Source organism: Neophocaena asiaeorientalis, unplaced genomic scaffold, assembly GCF_003031525.2.
Source record: "Neophocaena asiaeorientalis asiaeorientalis breed wild unplaced genomic scaffold, Neophocaena_asiaeorientalis_V1.1 scaffold160, whole genome shotgun sequence".
In the NCBI taxonomy this organism is placed as follows: domain Eukaryota; kingdom Metazoa; phylum Chordata; class Mammalia; order Artiodactyla; family Phocoenidae; genus Neophocaena; species Neophocaena asiaeorientalis.
Window position 1 is genome coordinate 3963663 of NW_020175675.1, and position 21416 is coordinate 3985078.

The 21416-nt window shown below is 38.3% G+C and overlaps 1 protein-coding gene across 3 annotated transcripts in view; it reads left to right on the forward strand.

The window, feature by feature from the left end:
* Nucleotides 1-20805, forward strand: part of LOC112390847 (contactin-associated protein-like 3) — a 184079-nt gene extending 163274 nt beyond the window's left edge. The window contains exons 18-23 of one of the 3 annotated variants that reach the window (XM_024731939.1): nucleotides 290-517; nucleotides 1792-1925; nucleotides 2745-2832; nucleotides 16210-16440; nucleotides 16678-16749; nucleotides 20612-20805. In XM_024731939.1, the coding sequence (XP_024587707.1) occupies nucleotides 290-517; nucleotides 1792-1925; nucleotides 2745-2832; nucleotides 16210-16440; nucleotides 16678-16749; nucleotides 20612-20805 (947 nt within the window). Of the gene's footprint in view, nucleotides 1-289; nucleotides 518-1791; nucleotides 1926-2744; nucleotides 2833-16209; nucleotides 16950-20611 lie in introns of those variants that run through there. The other 2 variants (XM_024731940.1, XM_024731938.1) reach the window with 2 other exon arrangements.
* The last annotated feature ends 611 nt before the right edge of the window (nucleotides 20806-21416 follow it).

Genomic DNA, 21416 nt, shown 5'->3' on the forward strand with positions numbered 1-21416 from the left:
CTGGACATTTAATTTTCTGTAATCCTAAGATGAAGCCTTTTGGAGGTAATAATAAAATATTGTTACTCAGTCTTGGGTTACGGGACTATGGAGAGAGTATCTTTTTATTTATACTGTATTGTTTTCCATCTTAAATTTTTAAATTAAAAAGACAGCAAAGCATACCATTATTCTCTCTTTTGAGATATTTAAGGATTAGAGATATTCTTTAAATATACAGAAATATACATAAAACAAGACACGTGCACTTACATATTGCTAATATAACCAAAAATGCATGTCATTCCAGAAATTTCTGCCTATTTTGGAGCTGGCTCCTCAGTGATTTACGACTTTCAACATATCAATGACACCTTCAGTAAGAACTCCAGCTCCTTTGTGGCTTTATTTCATGAGGATCTGACATTGACAGGAGAAATGACCACACTGAGCTTCCGGACCACAGGGATGCCCAGCTTACTACTCTATGTGAGCTCCTTCTATGAGGAATACCTTTCAGTTATCCTCGCCCCGAATGGTGAGTATCTTTACCATACGAACAAGAAGACTGACTTAGGAGAAATCAGGACCATAAGGAGGGGGCCCTTTCAATGCTAAACTACAAACAAGAAAACACAAGTGCATCCCTGTGACACCCATGTTATTAGGGTTGGTTTTTTTTCATTATAACCCCAAATGTTTCTCACTAGCGTTACCATTTCAGTGATTAAATTAAGATGGCTTTCTTCTATAAATATCTGATCATTTCATGTATCTGACGTTCAACTGTGCTTCTTGTTATTGGTAGGGAGTCTTTCCTTCTGCATGTGAATAAATTAGTGTCACAGTTCATTTTGAAAGAAGATATTTTATGCATGGAAAATATTTCCTCCTTCTTGGAAGGGAAGTAAAGAAGTGCATTAAACCATATAGAAAGCTAATTTCCATGAGCATCAGATAAATATGATTGTTCTTTACCCATCAGTGTTTGGGAATTCAATTATGCCCTATCTGCATACAAAGAAAAGTGGGAAGACAGTTACCTAACCCATGGTCACCAGTAAGAGAACAGAACCAAGACTTTCCAAGTCAGAGAGCAAAATCAAGCTTTAACCTTTTCTCCTGGAGAATAAAGGGGAGAAACTTAACTTCTGGAAAAGATTTCTATGATCGCTGACTGATAAGATATATTACAGGTGGTACCAGAGTTACCAGGTAGAGGGTGCATCTATGAAGGAGAGCAGTGTGTGGATTGGAAGATTTGGATATTGTAGCAAATCACTCACTTCTCTCTTTTTGCTGCTTCTTGATTATGGCAGAAACCTTAGAAAACATTTCTGGTTGTGCAAAATATATATATATGTGTGTGTGTGTGTGTGTGTGTGTGTGTGAATGTCAGTGATACATTAAAATGCATTAACATAAGTCACATTAAAAGAAGTTATGCTTATAGAAACTGAATGTTAATATAACGTTGCTTGAGGTTTTACCATTTAATAATATGAACACCGCCTGAATAATTAACTTCAAGCCTAGCTTGGCATTTTCATATGCTTAACTTAGACTTTTTTCTCTGGTTAAGGAAAATGGAAGAACTTGGAAAAAGACCATTTGTCTTGACTTTTAAGACTGTGTAATTGAATTCTGAATTTGGCCCCAGAACATCACATAAATGATTACTAGTCCAGGAAAGGTGACTATTATGCTCCATAGATTCAAGTTATATATTTTTTTAAATGTACCTTAGAACCTGCATTGGCGGTTTTTATAAAATTATATTTCAGTTAAAAATGTCATTTTTCTCTTCTTTAGGAAGTTTGCAAATCAGGTATAAGCTAAACAGACACCGAGAACCTGATGTTTTTAACTTTGGTTTTAAAAACCTGGCTGATGGACAGCTTCACCAGGTGAAGATTAACAGAGAAGCAGCAGTGGTCTTTGTCGAGGTAAGGTTGTAAGTTCAACAACAGCAACAGTAATCAAAATTGTGATGCTCAGAATGTATGACCTAAAGCAAAAATCTGATAATAAATCCTAGTAAAAGAAATGCACATCTGGCACTCTTCTTCCATGAGTCTTGCTAGGTCAATGTGTTTTGTTTTGTTTTGCAATGTCTGTTTGTTTAGCAAGAGACTGTCAAAATTATTATTAATATTTGACCACTTAAAAAACAAAGCTGTCCTCATTGGTTTTACTTTATTTGGTTGGGAAATATTGCATAGTTTATCATAGTGACTACTGGAGATATTTCAGTGGGAACCTATTCCCACTGGGTTACAAAAGAACAAAGGCTACAGAAATTTAAACACAAGGGAAAAAGCAAGATCTTGCTTAAAGTGGGAATACATTTTGAAAAACATTGGAGTCTTTAAGTCACACATTGTCACTGGGTTTTGAAGAATAATCTTTTATATTGAATCTGTATGAATAATACATTTTTCTGCTCATGTTACAAATTTCCTCTAAATAAGTAAAAACTTTGAGGTTCAAAGTAACTCTTGCATTTCTTTGTGGATTGTACCAATTATAGATACTTAAATCATAAAGACAAATGTAGGGGAACGGGTTGGGCAATGAGGTGGAGTTGAATTTCAGGTGTTACAAGAATTGTTTATAATACACTTTTCTTCTTTAACCTTTGTGATAGCAGGAACATATAGCTTATTTTTTTTTAACATTTTTCTTGGTCTTCCTTTGATTTCCATCCTCTTATCATCAAAATTGCTTGACATTTTGATGTTTATATCATGTGGAACATTTAATAGGTTAACCAGAATGCAAGGAGACAAGTCATCCTGTCTTCAGGGACAGAATTCAATGCTGTCAAATCCCTCACGTTGGGGACAATTTTAGGTAAGTGGAAGAAAGAGAGCCCCTCCCCCTACAGCCCGGTGACTGGGATTGGAAGTGTTAGTTTGCAAACACGGGAAGCATTCATCATGCTGAAAGAAGCTCCTTGATATATGCATGATTTCCCAGTGAGTGACAGTCAAGGTAGAAGCTTGTACTCTTTTCTGAGTGTGCATATGATCACAAGTAAGTGCTGCTTGCAAGTTGAACAAGGGCGTTCCTTGAAAAATGCCTCCACACTTACCCTCTCACTTAGCAATCAAGCATAATGAAATTTTGCATTTTTCTAACAATTCAGGAAAGACAAAATCAAAGCAGATATAAGTTCACAAATTCTGTAGTAATCAGGGGTCAAATGCAGAAATCATTTTAATGATAAATCTAGATTTATGTTTAAGAAGGAAGAGAAAAGGCTGCTTATTTTCTCTTAGCAAACAAGCTTTGGGCTGTGGTCTGGGCCCTGCCTTGCCTGTGAGCTGAGGTGAAATGTGTTCATTGCTCCCAGCTATTCTTGGAAAATCACAGCCTAAATATCCTACAGACATCCTTTATGGCTGCCAGTAATTCTCCATAAAAATGCCGAAGTAAAAGCATACTTTACTATTTAGACATCAAACTCTTGATGCCTTTATTTTCCCCTTGTCACCAAGAATTACATTGAAATAAAAACAGATATTGAAAGTTATTTCTTTTATTTTTGATTATATAGAAACTGTATGTTTTATTGCTATTTAAATGATATCTAGGGGAAAGCCTCTTGTGGCATGTTTATTATTCCTCCTCTGGTACCTGATACTCATATGGCTATATTTCGTCCTAAATAATCGATGGAAACTTATTAGGTGTTCAGCCATTTATACATTGATTCTTTTGGTCATTTCTTCTACCCCACAGATATATGTTACATCACCAACTTGAGAATGTTAGAAAAGGCACATGAATGGATGTTCAAAATATGTCGAGAATCATAGTAACAATTAAAGCGATCACATCTTTCAAACAGATGATAGACAATGAAATGATGACTTCTTATTTTTCAGACAGAGGAAATGTTATGAATGCTAGTGCTCTCCAAGGGTGCTCTTGTAAATGGTAATAACAAAAGTGTAGGGCTTCCCTGGTGGCACAGTAGTTGAGAGTACGCCTGCCGATGCAGGGGACACGGGTTCGTGCCCCGGTCCGGGAAGATCCCACATGCCGCGGAGCGGCTGGGCCCGTGAGCCATGGCCGCTGGGCCTGCGCGTCTGGAGCCTGTGCTCCGCGACGGGAGAGGCCACAACAGTGAGAGGCCCACGTAACGCAAAAAGTGTAACATTTAGACGCTGCAGCCTAACTGTTAAAAAGGCAGATTAATCCAGTGCTCCTTCACTGGTGAGAAGATAGTTTTAGCATGGTATAGTGAATAACAACTTCAGGCTGAAGCGGTGGTGCTCCTGCATTGTAATCATGCCTTAAAGGTAGATAAAGAATCTGGCCTTGATGATGTACTAACAGAGTGGTAGCTTGTGCTGAAGGTCCTTTCCTGTGGTTCATTGTTCTAGTCGCACTCCCCACATGTGAGATAGTAATGGTGCAGTTACCACAGAAATAAAAATGAGAACATTTGTTTCCCACTGAGTGCTGGGAGATGTTTATACCTATCACAGCCCATTGTAGAGGTGAGTATTCCAGTCTCCAATGTGTGGTTTTGATGTTTCTCAGGCATTTCTGACATCCTTGTTTTCATGATATTAGTAGATTTTTAAATTCTATTTAAAATAGTGGCATAATTTTAAAAGAATTGGAAAAACAAACAAACCCCCCAAAAAACAAAAACGAATTGGAAAAATAATTCAAAGGAATACTGCTCCTTCAACTTTTGTCCATGAGAATAACAGTATATATTTAAATAGAGATTATGAAATTCCTAAAAGTTCAAAGACCACGTTGAGCTTTAGAGAACAGTGAGATAGAACCCTATCTTTGGTTGTCAGCCCAACAGTTATAATTGTTTTTAATATCCAAATGGAGAAGAATTTGCTCCCTTTTTTATCTGATATTGAGCTCTACTCTCTGGCCCGACGGAACCTTGGTCTGAGCAGTGAGTAATTGATCACCCAAGGGGTGTGCAAGCCGCAGAGCTGAATTTTTGTCGAGTGGGTGCAAGCTGTGTGTGGAATGATGGTTCTGTCTGCCCCCAGATCTGATCCCTGTTCCACTGCCAGACAGAAGTCCGTGCTTACTCTTTGCCAGCCCGGAGGACAGATATGGTCAATAAACAAAACAAACGCAGTCCACACACAACTTCACGCCCTCAGTGACTCCAGCATCTGACAGGAGAGATGAGGCATATTCAGAAATGTCTGTGACCCAAAGTATGAATAGAAAGTTGCTATCAGTAAGTGTGAAATTGACAAAGGAATATTTTTAAGGACAATTCGGCTTCAAATGTATGATCTATAAAGATATAGGCAATAGATTACAGAAATCGACATAATCACTGAACTGCATTATATGAAGGAGATTGTTTTAATTAAAAAGTAGAATAATAAATTTTGTTATATAAATTTTTATTTTCTTATAAGTTAATATATAGAGGACAGTAGCATGGAACTGAAGGTGTTAATGTTTTTATTCAAGGGTGATATAGTCAAAAACATCTCTCTCAGGCCACAGAAATTAAAGTTGAAACTCAGCAATGAAGTTTATAGCCTGAAGCAATTGAATCTAATAAAATTGTAAATATCCATTTCATCTGTACCTAGAGGTATATATCTTGATCAAAGGCTAATTAAACGTTTCATGTTTTGGATAACTTTATTTTAGGATGGCTTCTGTTCTGCTGCCACTCTCAAATCAGTTACTGAGTACAAGAGGACTACAGTTTTGTGTTCAGATTTGGCGAGTATAAGCAGAACTGCCTTTCACTAACTTATAGTAAAGTAGACCAACTGATTGGCTAATAAGGACCTACTAATTTCCCAAATAAAATAGTCCCAAACTATGACAAGTTATCCAGTACTTATTTCTTGTTAGCTATTTTGACTCACTGACTTATCCATTCATTCAGAAATGTTTGGTGGTCCCTAATATGCACTTATATTTCATTGGACATTTCGAATGCCTCATAGCAAAATATACTACCGTACCTGCCCTCAAAGCACTTGTGGTATAATACAAGATACAAACAATAAAACAGTGTTCTAATGATAACCTAATCTAGTTAGTCATTATTATTATTTACCCTAGTGTGCTATGGAAAAATGGTTCCGCATCATCTTCTAATTAACATGCTCTTGTTCTTTCCATTCTTCAATGATCTTATTAGTGATGACCACTCAGGTTAAGTTTTCCCAATTACTATAAAATAGTTTTAAGTATAATCCTACTTTAATGTAAATCTTTAGATTTCTAGTGTTCTGTGTAGTTTTAACTCTGATAGGATTTATACTCCCAAAGTATGAGAGCTTTAAAATACCAAGTAAGGTGCCCTAGCATTTTTGCTAAATTTTGTTTCTCTAAAGACTTTTGTATATTTGGTATTCTATTCATTTTGTTTTTTTGTGCATTTAAAAAAAACAACAAAAATAACAAGCCCAAAATATCAAAGCAAAACAAAAATCTGCTTTTGAAGTGTGCAGACTAAAGGTATGTCTTCCTATCTCTTCCTGGGGGAGAGCATAGTTCACATCAATATAGTCATGTGAGTAAACCTTAGTAGGCCAATTATCTGTGGGATAAAGAAAATCCACTGAAGAATTGTATGTTGAAAAGGAGCTCCAAATCATTCATGGAAATTACCTACTGAGATTTGCATAGAGAGACTAGAGTTTAGATATTAAAAACTCCATTGACTTAATGACATATATTAGTCTGTCCTATGCTCTGCCTAAGAGTTTATCTCATTTAGAAGAAATTCACATAGAAAGACACAAAATGTTTATAAAATTTCAGGAATATGAATGAAAATGAAAAAAATCCTCAACAAAATATTAGCAAATCTAATGCAGTAATGTATAAAAATTATTATATGCCATGACCAAGTAAGATTATCCTAAGAATTTGAGGTTGGCTCAACAGATAAAAATCAATGTAATGCACCATATTAATAGACTAAAGGACAAAAACCACATGATCACCTCAATAGACAGAGAAAATTGAAAAAATTCAGCATGCTTTCATAATGAAAACACTGAACAAACTAGGAATGAAAGGAACTTCCTCACATGGAAAGGGCATCTGCAGAAACCCTACAGCTATTATCACACTTAATGGTGAAATAATGGAAGTCTTCCCCTAAGATCAGTAATGAGATGAGGATGTCCACTCTTACCACTATTGTTCAAGACTGTAGTGCAGGTTTGAAGGAGGGCTGTTAGGCAAGGAAAAGAGTAAAAAGTATCCAGATAAAACAGGAAGAAGTAAAATTATCTCTGTTGGTCAAGGACACGATCTTGTAGGGAATCCATGAAAAAAGCTATTAGAGTTAATATACAGTTTTGGAAAAGATACAAGACCAACACAAAAATTTACTATATTTCTATATACTAGCAATGAGCAATACAAGAATAAAATGAAGAATGAAATAATAGAATAAATATTCTATTTACAATAGTATCAAAAATAATCAAATGCTTTGGAATAACTTTAACAAAAGAAATGCAAGACATGTACACCAAAAACAACAAAACATTGTTGGAAGGAATTATGTAAGACTTACATAAATGGAAAGGTATCTGTGTTCATGGATTGAAAGACTCAACATTGTTAAGATGGCAGCGATCCCCAAGTTTATCTACAGATTCAACACAATTTCTATCAAAATCCAAATGGCCTTTTTTTTACAAAAATTGACAAGTTGAACCCCAAATTCATATGGAAATGCAAGACAATCTTGAAAAGAAGAATAAAGTTGGAGGTCTCACCCTTCATGATTTCAAAAATTAGTACAAACTTACAGTAGTAAAGACTATGTGGTATTGGCATAAGATAGACTTATCGGTCAGTGGGCTAGATTGAGAGTCAAGAAGTAAAACTATATATATTCATGGTCAGCTGACTTTTAACATTGGCACCAGGACCATTCAATGGAGAAAACGTAATCTCTTCAACAAATGGTGCTGGCCCAATTGGATATCCACAAGTTTAAAAAATCAGGTTGGACCCCTGCCTAACACCATATGCCTTGGATTAGGCAACGGTTTTTTTAGAGAAGTTTTCTTAAAAGCCTTGGGTTAGATCATGGATTCTCAAAAGCACAAGCAGCAAAGAAAAATAAATTGGATCTCATCAAAATTTAAAACTTTTGTAATTCAAAGGACACTCTCAAGAAAGTGAAAAGACAACCCACAAAAATGAGAAAAAATATTTGCCAGTCCTGTATCTGATAAACAGAATACATAAAGAATTCTTATAACTAAACAGTAAAAAGACATAACCCAATTTAAAAATGGCCGAAGGATCTGACTAGACATTTCTTCAAAGAAGATATACAAATACGAACATGAAAAGATGTTCAAAATCATTTGTCACCAGGGAAATGCAAATCAAAACCACAAGATACCATTTCACAACCAATAGGATGGCTATGATCAAAAAGACAGACAGTAACAAGTGTCATAGAGGACATGGAGAAACTGGAACTCTTGTCCATTGCTGGTGAGAATGTAAAATTGTGCAGCTTGTCCATTGCTGGTGAGAATGTAAAAAAACAGTTTGGCAGTTCCTTAAAATGTTAAACATAGTTACCAGGTGACCCAGAAATTCCACTCCTAGGTATATACCCAAGAGAATTGAAAATATATATCCATACACAAAAGGTGTACACAAATTTTCAGAGCAGTATTATTAATAATAACCAAAAATTGGGAACAACCCCAGTGTCTATCAACTAAGGATTAGATAAACAAAAGTGGTGTACAATGGAATATTAGCCATAAAAAATAACGAAGTACTCATACATGGAACCACGTGGATGAACCTTGAAAACATTATGCTAAATGGAAGAAGATAAACACAAAAGGCCACATAATGTATGATTTCTTTTATACGAAATGTCCAGAATAGGCAAATTCATAGAAACAGAAAGTAGTTTAGATTTTCCAGGGGCTGGGAGGGAGGTTAGAGTGGGAAGTGACCACTAATGTGTACAGGTTTTCTTTCGGGGTGATAGATACTGCAATTACTGGGAAAGGTTTTACAACCCTGTAAAAAAAACCCACTGAATTGTACACTTTAAAAGGACGAATTTTATGGCATCTGAAATGAATCTCAAAAATAAGGAAAAAAATCCATTAGAGATTTATTTCTTTTGCTAATGCCTTTTCTGCACATGTACCTGGGAGAGTTAGAACACTGAGTCATAATTGGACATTTATTCTCTTGTGTGAATGAGTTTATTCAAGAACAGGGTTTGATGGGAAATAGAGGGGGAGAACTGGAAAGGCCCAGGATTAAGGACCTCTGAGATGGAGTGAGGGCACATCAAGAGAAGGCTGGACAAACCTAGTCACAATTTTAAAAAGAGCTGATGAGCTAAAAGCAGCACACATGTAGATTCTGACATTATTTCCTTGTCATGTGAAAGGGTGGCAGAGACTATTGAAATGTCATTATAGGAAGAGTTGATATAATTTACTAAAGAATATTCTTCCAGTAAATACCTGCTAGGAGTGCTTGTTAAAGTGCTTAGGGTCCCAAATCATCCCTGATTTCTTCCCAGGTATTGGTTGCAAGTGCCAGGGATAGTTTGGTGTGGTGGGGTGGGGTGCCGGGGAGAGGGAATAATTCACTTCTTTCTGACTCTGAAAATCAGGTCCCTCCAACCCTGAGCTGTTCGAAAGACAAGACTGAAAAAGTCTGTGTAGCATGATTTTCTAATTATGTCATTTATTTAGCTAGCATAAAGGAAGTTCACTCTGGTTTCATCAACTCCAAAATAAATAGCAGGTTGATACTTATATTCAGTCTAGCCAATTTCATTCACTAAAATGTTTTTAACATTCATCCATGTTGTTGCATGTAATAGTAGTTCACTTGCTCTCTTTGCTGGGTAGTCTTTTATTGCATGACTATACCACAGTTTGTTTATTCTTATGTTGATGGACAGCTGGATTGCTTCCAGTTTGGGACTGTTAATCTCCTGTATTAGCTTTATAGTTGTACCTCTTTGTATTTTTTTATCAGTTACTCTTAAGATTAATTATTCATCTTTGATTTATTATATACTACTTTGTACACTTCCCAAACTATGTAAAAACCTTATTTTTTTCCCCTTTTACTTCCTCTTCCACCCCTTTTGCCATTGTTGTCATGTATTTGACTTTTACATATTATTTTTTTCCACAAGGCATTATTATTGCTGTTGTTTTAAACAGTCAATATTCACTTCAATTATCTACATATTTACCCTTTCTGATGCTCTTCATTGCTTCCTGCAATTCCATGGACAATTCACTCTGTTTCCTGATTCTTGTTTGTAGATGAGAGCCTCAGGGAATCTTGGAAATGCTCCTTTCGCTGTTCCACTGTTTACTGCCAGTGCCTTTCAGAAACACTGTTCATTGTGGGTAGCAGAAAGCTCTCCACACACATTTTAATTCTTTGTTCCTTCCTTTTCCTCGTGAACCTTTTGTTAACATGCTTGTTCCTCACAAAACAAGAAATCATCTCGTGTGTTGGAATGCATGGCCTTGGCAATATATTTTAAAGGCAACACTACCCAATACCTGAGACAGTTGAGAATGTTTATGTCCTAAATTGTTGGAAATGTGATCGTGCTCTCAAGATTTCGTACCATAGACATTTTTTAAGAGAAAAAATATATTAAATCTGTTTTTATCCAAAGTGATTTAAGGGGTTCTACTCAAAATTACAGTAGAAGTGAACTTTATCCTCAGCCCTTAGCTCACTTTTTCCTAAACATGACTTTTCTTCACATCCACGCTCAAACCACTTTCTCCTCCCCTTCTTTCCTAGCATGAAACTGCACCTGATTGCCCCTTACTTTCTGTTGATGCCTGTGTTCTCAAACTAGAGGTTTATCAGACATTTTCATCCTGATGTGTAAATTTCTAATAATGCACTAAGTATTCTCCTAAGGTTCCCCCACCTTTTTTTTCTCTTTACACTTTAAAGGGAAGAAAATTTTTGAGCCAAAAGGAAGGAACTTAATGATGGAATTTCAGGAGTCAGCTAACAGGGAAGATGGATTTGCACTCATTGTCTTTCTAAGCACAGTTCTATTTTTTTTTTTTTAACATCTTTATCGGGGTATAGTTGCCTTACAGTGGTGTGTTAGTTTCTGCTTTATAACAAAGTGAATCAGTTATACATATACATATGTTCCCATATCTCTCCCCTCTTGCATCTTCCTCCCTCCCTATCCCACCCCTCCAGGCGGTCACAAAGCACTGAGCTGATATCCCTGTGCTATGCGGCTGCTTCTCACTAGCTATCTACCTTACGTTTGGTAGTGTATATATGTCCATGCCTCTCTCTCGCTTTGTCACAGCTCACCCTTCCCCCCACCCCATATCCTCAAGTCCATTCTCCAGTAGGTCTGTGTCTTTATGCACATATGGTCACCTTATCTTTGATAAAGGAGGCAGGAATGTACAGTGGAGAAAGGACAGCCTCTTCAATAAGTGGTGCTGGGAAAAACTGGACAGCTACATGGAAAAGAATGAAATTAGAACACTCCCTAACACTACACACACAAAAATAAGCTCAAAATGGATTAAAGACCTAAATGGAAGGCCGGAAACTATCAAACTCTTAGAGGAAAACATAGGCAGAACACTCTATGACATAAATCACAGCAAAATCCTTTTTGACCCACCTCCTAGAGAAATGGAAATAAAAACAAAAATAAACAAATGGGACCTAATGAAACTTCAAAGCTTTTGCACAGCAAAGGAAACCATAAACAAGACCAAAAGACAACCCTCAGAATGGGAGAAAATATTTGCAAATGAAGCAACTGACAAAGGATTAATTTCCAAAATTTACAAGCAGCTCATGCAGCTCAATAACAAAAAAGTACAGTTCTTTTAATTCGGATGCTGACTTTGTGTGGACCTGTTTCTGGGAAATGCCGCTTGGACCATAAGACTTGCCTCTACTCCCGGTTCAACTTGCTTGTGCCCCTGAACCTAGGAACTATAGGGCCAGTCCAGCAGGCAAGAGGAGGCAGGAAAGTGTGAATGAGAGAGCTGGGGTAGGAGTTTGCCCTCTGGACTGGAGGAGGAGTACACAGCAGTCTTAGGGTGGTATGTGAAGACCGTGGATCCTGGGGAAAATTTGCCTTGCAGAGAACTCAAGACTTCCAAAGGGAAGGTCAACATTGCTCCACATTACGGTCCCCATCCTCTCTGCTCCTCCTGGAGCTGAGAAAGGGATGGATTGTTGGGCCACATCCTTCCTACCGTGGTGAGGGTGAGGGTGAGAGACCTCTTCCTGTGCTTTATAAGGAGTCAGATAGTCTGAATGCAGGTCTGCTGCTGACTATAGGGCAGAGAAGCTGCACTGTCCACAGTGTCAGGACCTGTGTATCGTATAACATCCTTAACCATGGAGTCCCAATAAGCAGTCCCAATAAATAAATAAGTAAATAATGATGCCACCAGTAAGGGAATCTAAAAGCAAGAGTAGGGGTAGAGAAAGAAGAAAAAACAACAAATAAAATTTCCTGCATCAACATAGAGCTATTGAAGAAGACGGAAGACAACTAGGATGAAACTTGGCACTCAAAGAGATTTTAATAAAGTCACACACACAGACACAAGCACCAACTCTGGTAATTAAAATATGATTTTTCAAAATTTCACTGGGTGATCGAAAGGAGAGAATCATCACTGGTTATCCTTAAATAGTGGCATGGAGTATCATGTAGATGAAATGTCTCAAGCCACAGAGCAAAAAGATTAAGACGTAGAAATTAGGAGGGAAAAATAAAACATTTGGAAGTTAGATCTAGAAAACCTAATATGTATAAATAGAGGTCCAGAAAGAGAATTAGAAGCAAAGATAATACTTACGTACTAAAAAAATTTCTCTGAGCTAAAGGAAAACCTGAGTTGCAGATTGAAAGGGCTCACTGATTCTGATGAGAAAAGACACACATCTGGGGGAATTCTGGGAAAATCCGTGAATTACAAAACCATAGAGAAAAATCTTCCAGACTTTCTAGACAGAAGTTACTACAATGGAAAATAATGATATTGACATCAGCATCCAACTTCTCATTTGCAGCAATAGAATAAAAATGAGAGAATGATATACTGCTAAGAAGAATGGTTGCAACTCATACATCTAACATATAATTTATCTGACCAGGTTAAAAAAAGATATTTTGGATGACAAGGAAAGATTGAGATTAAATACTAATCAAGTTTCCCATCTTAAGAAAATACTAGAGAATTACTCCAATCAAAAAATGAATCAAAACCATGACCTCAGGATGGAAAATTGACAGGAAACTGTGAGCACCAAACCTTTCAATGTATATTTATACCCACATGTACATGCATAACATAGTTACAGCTACATGATTAATGATAGGCTCTCCAGGTACATATAAATCCACCCATTCACACTCACAAATCCACATATATGTATAAATATTAAGTACAGTCTTGAAATATAGGAAAATATAATGCAATATGACATGCTACTGATGTTTCTTTCCTTAGTAACAATGCTATCTAAAGACATGAAGTTAGGTTATCTTTAAAAAATAAATTCCACAAAATTGGCCTAATTCATTATGATAAATGTCTGCCTGAGATTCCTTCTGTTACCCTTGCCTAGTAGTGCTCAGGTCAGACTTTGACCAGGAACAGGAAAGCTAGTATTTGTCCAACAACTAAAACTTTTATTTTACCTGTAATTTTTTTTTTTCAGATGTTAGCCTTGCAGAAGTCCTGTGTTACTATTGCAGTGTCTCCCATTTTATTTCTTCTTGACATTCTCTCAAGTTTACATAAGCAAGGGTGCCTTTCTTTAAGAAATAGATAATATCTGAATGCAAAATTTAAAAAGTAAAGTCATCTTTAAACTACCCTTTTAATTGATAATCCTTGAGTTGGGTTATGCCTAGCTCATTTTACTTCAGTGTACTTAAGGAGCTACCTGAAATTCCACATGCATAAAGATCTTTGATGTCTCGTATAATCACCTTGGCCAAGGTAGCTATATGTGTCAGACAGATGTCTATTATGATTATAACAATGCATATGCATGCCCCCAATTTTAGTTGTTTTTAGAGGTCTTTTCCATAGCAAACATTTACTTTTGCAACTTTAAAATCATGAACAGAATTTTGTAAGCCCAAGTAACTCCCAATACATTTGCTGAAAATCTCAAAGTTAGGCCATTTTTCTTGAAGGTACAGCTCTTTTCCAAGCCAGAAGAAATAAGGATACAGAATATTTGGTTTTCAGGAATTATAGACTGAAATAGTGAGATGAAGTTTAACAGGAAAAATGGTGAGACCTGTAATAAGATTCAGGAAATCCACCCCATGAGTTTGTATGGGAGGCAACACTTGACCTCTCCTCTCTTAGGGTCTATGGCTGGACCTGAGAATTAAATTGACATAAGACAGATTAACAGGGGAAAAGCATACAGATTTTTAAATGTACATGGGAGTCCCTACAGGAAAATGAAGACCCAAAAAGCAGATAGGTCGAAGTGTTTATATATGAGGTTGAACAGAGAGTGGTGATTGTGAAAAAGCAACTAAAATGTATGAGGAGATGAAAGGAAGATAGGGGTTATTTTAACAAGGTTGGTATGTACAGATTTCTCTGGGCTGGTCTCCTCATCTCTGGTCATAAAAATGTATTTTTCCTCCTGGTACAAAAAGGGCAGCTTTCCCATAAGAGTTTTATCTCCTGCTTTCAGGAACAGAAAGCGGATGTCAGTGTCCTTGTACCTGCTGTGTTTCAAGAAAATAATCCTTATGCCAAAATGGCATATTTGGGGGTGGCATATTCTGCTATCCTTCAAATAGAAGCTTCAGGGTATGTTGTTTAACTTTAGCGACAATGAGGATGTATTTAGTTACCACGACATTCAGTAAAACTCAGTGGCATAAGATGGCAGCCAACTATGGACGTACATTTTTATCTGGAGCCAATGCAAGTAATCTTTCATCACAAGGTCAGTCCTCTGAATTTCTCAGGTCACACCTTGAGAGTGACACATTTTTAAAAATTTCAATACCCAAACTGTCCACAGAAGGGTGGTAATGGGACTAAATTTATTCTTTGATTATAAAATATATATTGCATGCATCCTATGTAACAGACATTAAGCTAAGAGCAGGGGGAGGCAAGAATAAAACACACTACCCACCACGGGCTTTCCACATGTTGCATGAGAGAGGGATGATCCAAGGAGAGTGACCTTCTGTAACTGATGCACCAGGCGAGGCTAGCTGGAAGTGTGGTTACACACCCCTGGCTTCAGAGTTCAAATGCCACTATTCACGAGTCTATAAATCGCTTAGCACAATGCCCAGCCTATGGGAATCATTTGGTAAATTCTTGGTAGCTGTTGATGATTGTTTGAAAAAGAAGAGGCAACGAGCCTTTCTACACAAGGTGAAGTGAGAGGGAGTTTGACAGCAGATGCCAAAGTTGCCTCATACTTATGTGGTTTCCTCTGTGGGGGACATGGACGCTTCCCAGACTGATACATTTAAACTTGAAGTCTACAGCTAAGGGCCTTTGGTCAGATTTCGTGCCCACTGAGCAAGCGCACTGCGGGATGTAATCATAGCTGAAGTGAACGAATAGATGTTCTCTCCTGTGTCCGTCGCTGCTCTTCTTCGGTCTTATTAACCAACTTCTGTCAGTTGGGGATGAGGGCGGGGATCAGGAGGGGGTTGATGGGGGCAAAAGCCTTGATTTATGGACCCGGGACAGAGACCACCTTTGTGAAGAGGGGGAAAGGAAGTGTGGTGCGGAGTTCCCAGGGTAGCACTTGCAGTTACGGAGAGGCCCTCTCTGTGGGGCTCAGAACAGTCAGCCAGAATAAAGTGTTAATTGTGAGGGAACTGCAAGAAGGGATTCCCAGAACGCTGCTGTCCCCCAACCCAGGAGACCTAAATGACTGGCCACAAATGCTGTTAAAAATATTTTGAAAAATGCATTGGCGGAGGATTTCATTCGTCAGTGCCCCGTGACTGCATCCAAAGAAGCTTCACTTGACTCACACGGGGAGTGAGCACCCGCAGGGCATCAACCAAGGCGGCAGGTACCGACTCTGGCTCTTTCCTAAAAACGAAGGGCTCGGAGGGAAGTTCAGTTCATCACTGCTGCGCAGACTCAGGCTATTCCTGCGTCCCCGCCAGTCGCTCCTGAGCCCTAACGGTGTGTCCCACTTCTTTGCCCGCAGGGCCTCCCGGCGCGGACCGCGACACGCAGCGGGCTGGCGCGCTAGGCTTCACCGGCTGCCTCTCGGCAGTGCGCTTCGGTCCCGCCGCCCCGCTGAAGGCGGCACTGCGCCCGGGCGGGCCCGCCCGGGTCACTGTCCGCGGACACGTGGCCGCCGTGTCCCGCTGCGCGGAGGGGGCGGGGCCCGGAGCTCCAGCGCCGGAGGCGACCCGACCGCTCTCAGGCGGCGCAGGTGCGTGGCCCTTTGACCGCGGTCACTCTGCGCCCGCGGTCTTCCACCCAGTCTTCATCCCAGAGGTTTCCAAAAGTCCTCTTTTCGTACACCTTCCCCATTCCCTGGTCTTTCCATTCTCGGTTCTTCGTTTCAAGTTCATTTCTGTCTCTGCGTTGTCTGCGCTTCTTTCAAATGTTGTGGATTTCTCAAAAGTTCTCCTTTCCACTCTCCTCTGTCATTCTTTTTCTACTGTAGGTCGTTCTGGATCAACAGATGAGGGAACGCCCTTAGTTAACGCGAACAGAAGTGACTCCGCGGTCATCGGAGGTAACGAGGCCGCGAATGACCTCGTCCTTGGCGTTGTTGTCACTGTTAGCAAAGTCCAAAACATATCCGTGAGAATCCGTGCTGATTGTGAGATCAATGGCAGTGGCAGGCCACATACAATTGCTCATGTTCTTGACGTGATTGTACCGAATTCAGCTCCTTTGGAGATACTTAGGAGAAGGAATCGATGGCTCCACTGAAACACTTTTTAAAGGATGGTTGCCAAACTACAGAATAATAGGATTTTCATTTGAATATAGCCATTAGTATCTCTCAGGATATATACATATTTAAGATGCATTTACTTTTACTTCTTTGATTTAAAATAGCCATGGACCTCTCAGTTTCTTAGCCCAAAACATTTAAAAATAAGGTTAAAAATAAAACATACTGGGAGAAGCACCTAAACTATGCAAATTGTCATTTTCCTGAACATAAAGATATAAAACTGTGTCTGGCATCAAGCTTATCTTAGGATGGAGAGATAGATAGATAGAAAGCGATATCCATCAAATAAATCCATTCATCTATATGCATATATATATATTTGAAGAAGTAAAACTAATCGCATCTTAAATATCTTCTAATATATCCTTTGAAGCAAAATTTATCCAGGTCTGACTCAAAAAATTAATATGCAATTCTCCCTCCTTATCATTCAAGGAACGTTTTAATTTGTTTAATTAGATTATTGGAATGTGAGTAATTTGCAAACTCTGCTTGGTGAGTAGAAGTAAACTGCTCTCCATTCCTTGCTACCTCAAAGTGAGGTAATTACTGCTAGAGCTGGGTGATAGGACTGGGCGTCCACTGTTCAGGCCGGCTACACACCTGCTCAGATTGGATCTGTTCATTTCGTCTATATCCATCCAGACACCAGTTTTCTCCAGACGATTAGGAAAGTATTCAGACATTTTAAAGTGCTGACCCTATCTATGTAAGAATTTTAACATTTCCATTTCTGTCTCAACTACTTTTATTTTTGTAATGAGTGAGGAATATGACCTCCATTTTATAACTCCAAGAACAAATAAAAACCATAAATGTTATTTAGAATGCGTATCTAAAAGGAATAACTTTTGTTTTAAAATTTAAATTAAACCTTAATCCTAAATCATTCTAATTTATTTTTAATGAGAAGACTTCACTATAATGCCAAAGCTAAGTGAAAATAAATCAACTTAAATGTGATTAACATTTACAAAGTAGGAATCCAAGTTCAAAATTTCACAAATTATCATAGTTTGTTCTCTTTTACTAGCAAGACCAGAGATAATAGTCAAATTGATGGTAGAACAAATATGTGGTCCTTAGAGTTTTATTGCTCTTGCTGAATATCATTCCCCTGAGAAATCCTACTTGGTTCCTGATACATGGGATGGAGAATGAGAGCACAGAAGGTCTTAGGGACAGAATGGTTCAGTTTACTAGGCCCTACAATTCACTTGAACCTGCCTTCCATCTGTGTGGTGGCCGGTTGCTGGGTGGTTTGTCAGTCACTGAGTATATAGACTTCCAGTGTATTGTTCCAAAAAGAATTATCAGACTTTTTTCTAATTGATCACAGACTGCACCCACATGTGAAATATTTGATCTGTTTAAAGGATTATCCCAATAGGTAGATTTCTCCATGTTCTGCATCATTATTTTCTCGTCTTATAAACAAAGGGAGTGTTATAGGAGAGGAGAATCAACCTAAGCAATATTCAAACTTGGTAAGCCAGAGATCACAGAGGGTTTCTTGCCAAGGGATCCATATTGTAGATGGGCAGGTGGATGCATAGAGAAAGAGACAGATGTGTAGATAGACGGAGACACAGGCAGACATGAGCGTTTGTCAAAAACACCCTTACACTGGAGTTGCTGATAGGAAGGTTATGGAAGGCATCAGATGCATTATTCAAATTATCTCAATCTCATCAGATAGGGGGTAGAGATAGAAGTTTTTCTAGGATCCCACCAAACCTCATGAAACAAAAACAAGCTAGAGTTAGACGTGATCAATCACATACAGAAAACCTTGGATGTATAGGTGGGTCAGTGTAATAGTGAGAGTCATCATATAATCAAGTGGCTTGATCAATGTTATTGAGAGTTACTGGTCCCTGACACTAAAATTGGATATGATATAGCTCTTAAAGCAAGATCCTGTAGCTAGACATAAAAATAACTAAAGTAACTGTGTTGTTTGTTCCCAAGTGAGATGCAAAATATATTGAAAGTAATGAATATTCTACTTATGAATACTTAAGAATATTCACAAAATAGTAAATATGCTACCTCCTCTCAGGTAAGAAGGGGTCTGGGTTCCTGATAGCATGTGCCCAGGAATCTCTGTGACCAGTTATACCCAACCAAGCTTTGAGTTTGTTGGGCTCCATTACACTTGCTTATGTCTGTCCCAGAGTATAATGAAGAGCCCTCATTTTGCAATACAAATTTTGATTTATACAACTAAGCAGTAACATATGTTTGCTTACATTTGTTAAATGGAGATATTAATTAATGCCTGTGTCAGTCATCTTAAAGCTATATTAACTAGTGAATGCTTCTTTTTATCTATTTGTTTCAGAATGGATTCCTTCTTCACTAATGTGATATAGCTTGATATAGCTATGGCTTAGCTTGACAGTCTCAACCCTGATGGTGCATTAAAATAATCTGAAGAGCTTTTAAAATAATGCTGATACCTAGGCCTCCCACCAAAAGATTCTGAGTTATTGTCTGCTATGCAGCCAAGGTTGAGAACTGCTGGCAAACCTAATGTCTTCAATACATTTCCAACAAGAGAAATGTTTTCCTTTTACTTTCCAGATAACTGAATGTTATTAATATGTCTACAATTTTTATAAAATGGTATATTAGTTATCTGTTGCTGCATGACAAATTACCACCTATGTAGCAGCTTAACACAATCCACATGTATTATCCTTCAGTTTCTGTGAGTCAGGAGTTTGGGCACATCTCATCTAGGTCCTCTGCTTAGGGTCTCACAATGCTGAAATCAAGGGGCCTCATCTGGGGTCTTGGGCTGGGGTCTTATCTGAAGGTTCCACTGGGGAAGGAGCCACTTCCTCAGTTGCATGGTTGTTGGCTACATTCAGTGTCTTGCAGAGGTAAGACTGAGAGCTTCTGAATTTTTGCTGGCTCCTAGACAGAGTCTTTCCTTAGCACTTGGAAGCCATCTGCAGTTCCTTGTCATGTGGGGTTTCCCAGCATGGCTCTTGCCACTTCATAGCCAGCAGGAAGAAAGAGACTCTAGCAAGACAGATGCTACAAGCTTATATAACATAATCATGTAATCATTTACAAATAATCAGGTACAGTCCATCACCTTTGTCATATTGTTTCGGTTAGAAGTAGGTCACGGGGGATCACACAAGGGTGTGGACCCCCCAGAGACAGGAATCACTTAAGACTCTGTTGGTCTCATAGAGATAGATGGGATACACACCACATTACTGTAGCTCAACAGTATATCAGCATTAAAATTTAATTGAATTTTCATTAAAATATACATAAGCATTTAATCACTCTGTGGTGGGGCTACATACTCTATACTTTTAAAATAATAAAAACCTGCTTGCTCAATTAGCATGAAGTGTAGGCATAACCTAAGAGACCTCATTGTGTTTCTGCATTTTAGAGTGAAAACATTCACTGAAATCCAATCATGATATGTCTTTAGGAAATTAAGGCATAAAACCTCTGTGTCTAAAGTTTGCATGGACTTAGAAGTACACTTAATGTTATAACACCACTTGGTTTCAAATTTTCTGATGATAAATGATGCTAGGGTAGATTCTAGTTAGGCTGACATTTACAGTTTATAATTTGACTTTGTGTTTTCCTTTCTCTGTAGGTGTGATAGCAGTTGTGATATTTATCTTGCTCTGCATCACTGCCATTGCTGTACGCATTTATCAACAGAGGTGGCTATATGAAAAAAATGAGTCGAATATACCAAAAACTGGAGACAATGCTGAGACTGCTCTGAAAAGTGAGCTCAACATGCAAAGTACAGTCAGTGAAAGCCAGAAAGAGTATTTCTTCTGATCAGCAGTGGTCGTTTACGTATTACTATGATGATGTGACCGTCTTGCTAAGCCAGAGGCTCACAGTGGATGAAGCCCCCCTTCTTGGCCTCCTGGGACAGACGGTGGGTGTGCAGTGCCATCAACTTGCTCACGCATGGTCCCTGGAGGCTCTGCTCAGTGCTACTTCTTGATCTACTTATGTAACAGTGACTTAGGTGTGCTCATTAATTACCGTTTGGCAGTTTCTGACTATTCTGACTTGATCTCTAAAATTGAAATGTATTTTGCATAATTCCTTTGGGTTTTGAGTGAGAATAAGAATTTGAGCTGTGGCCCTACTCTTAAAAATTCAACACGGAAGTTTATGAAAGTCAAAGTTGGACTCTAATGTTTTGTGTTACGTGGAAACCTCCGTTATGCTTCCTTTATCAATCACCTGCTAACATTTATAAACCGGGAAGTGCTTCTCGGATGGCCTTCAGCTGCATTCCCATATTCCTGTGAACCAGAGCCCAGTGGCCAAAACTGCATTAGAAACCTGAAAAACATCTTTTTGGCTGATTGTTTTTACTATTTGTCTCTTTTAAATCAGTTTTGATACATTTTAGTGATGAAATGAGTGTTGAATGT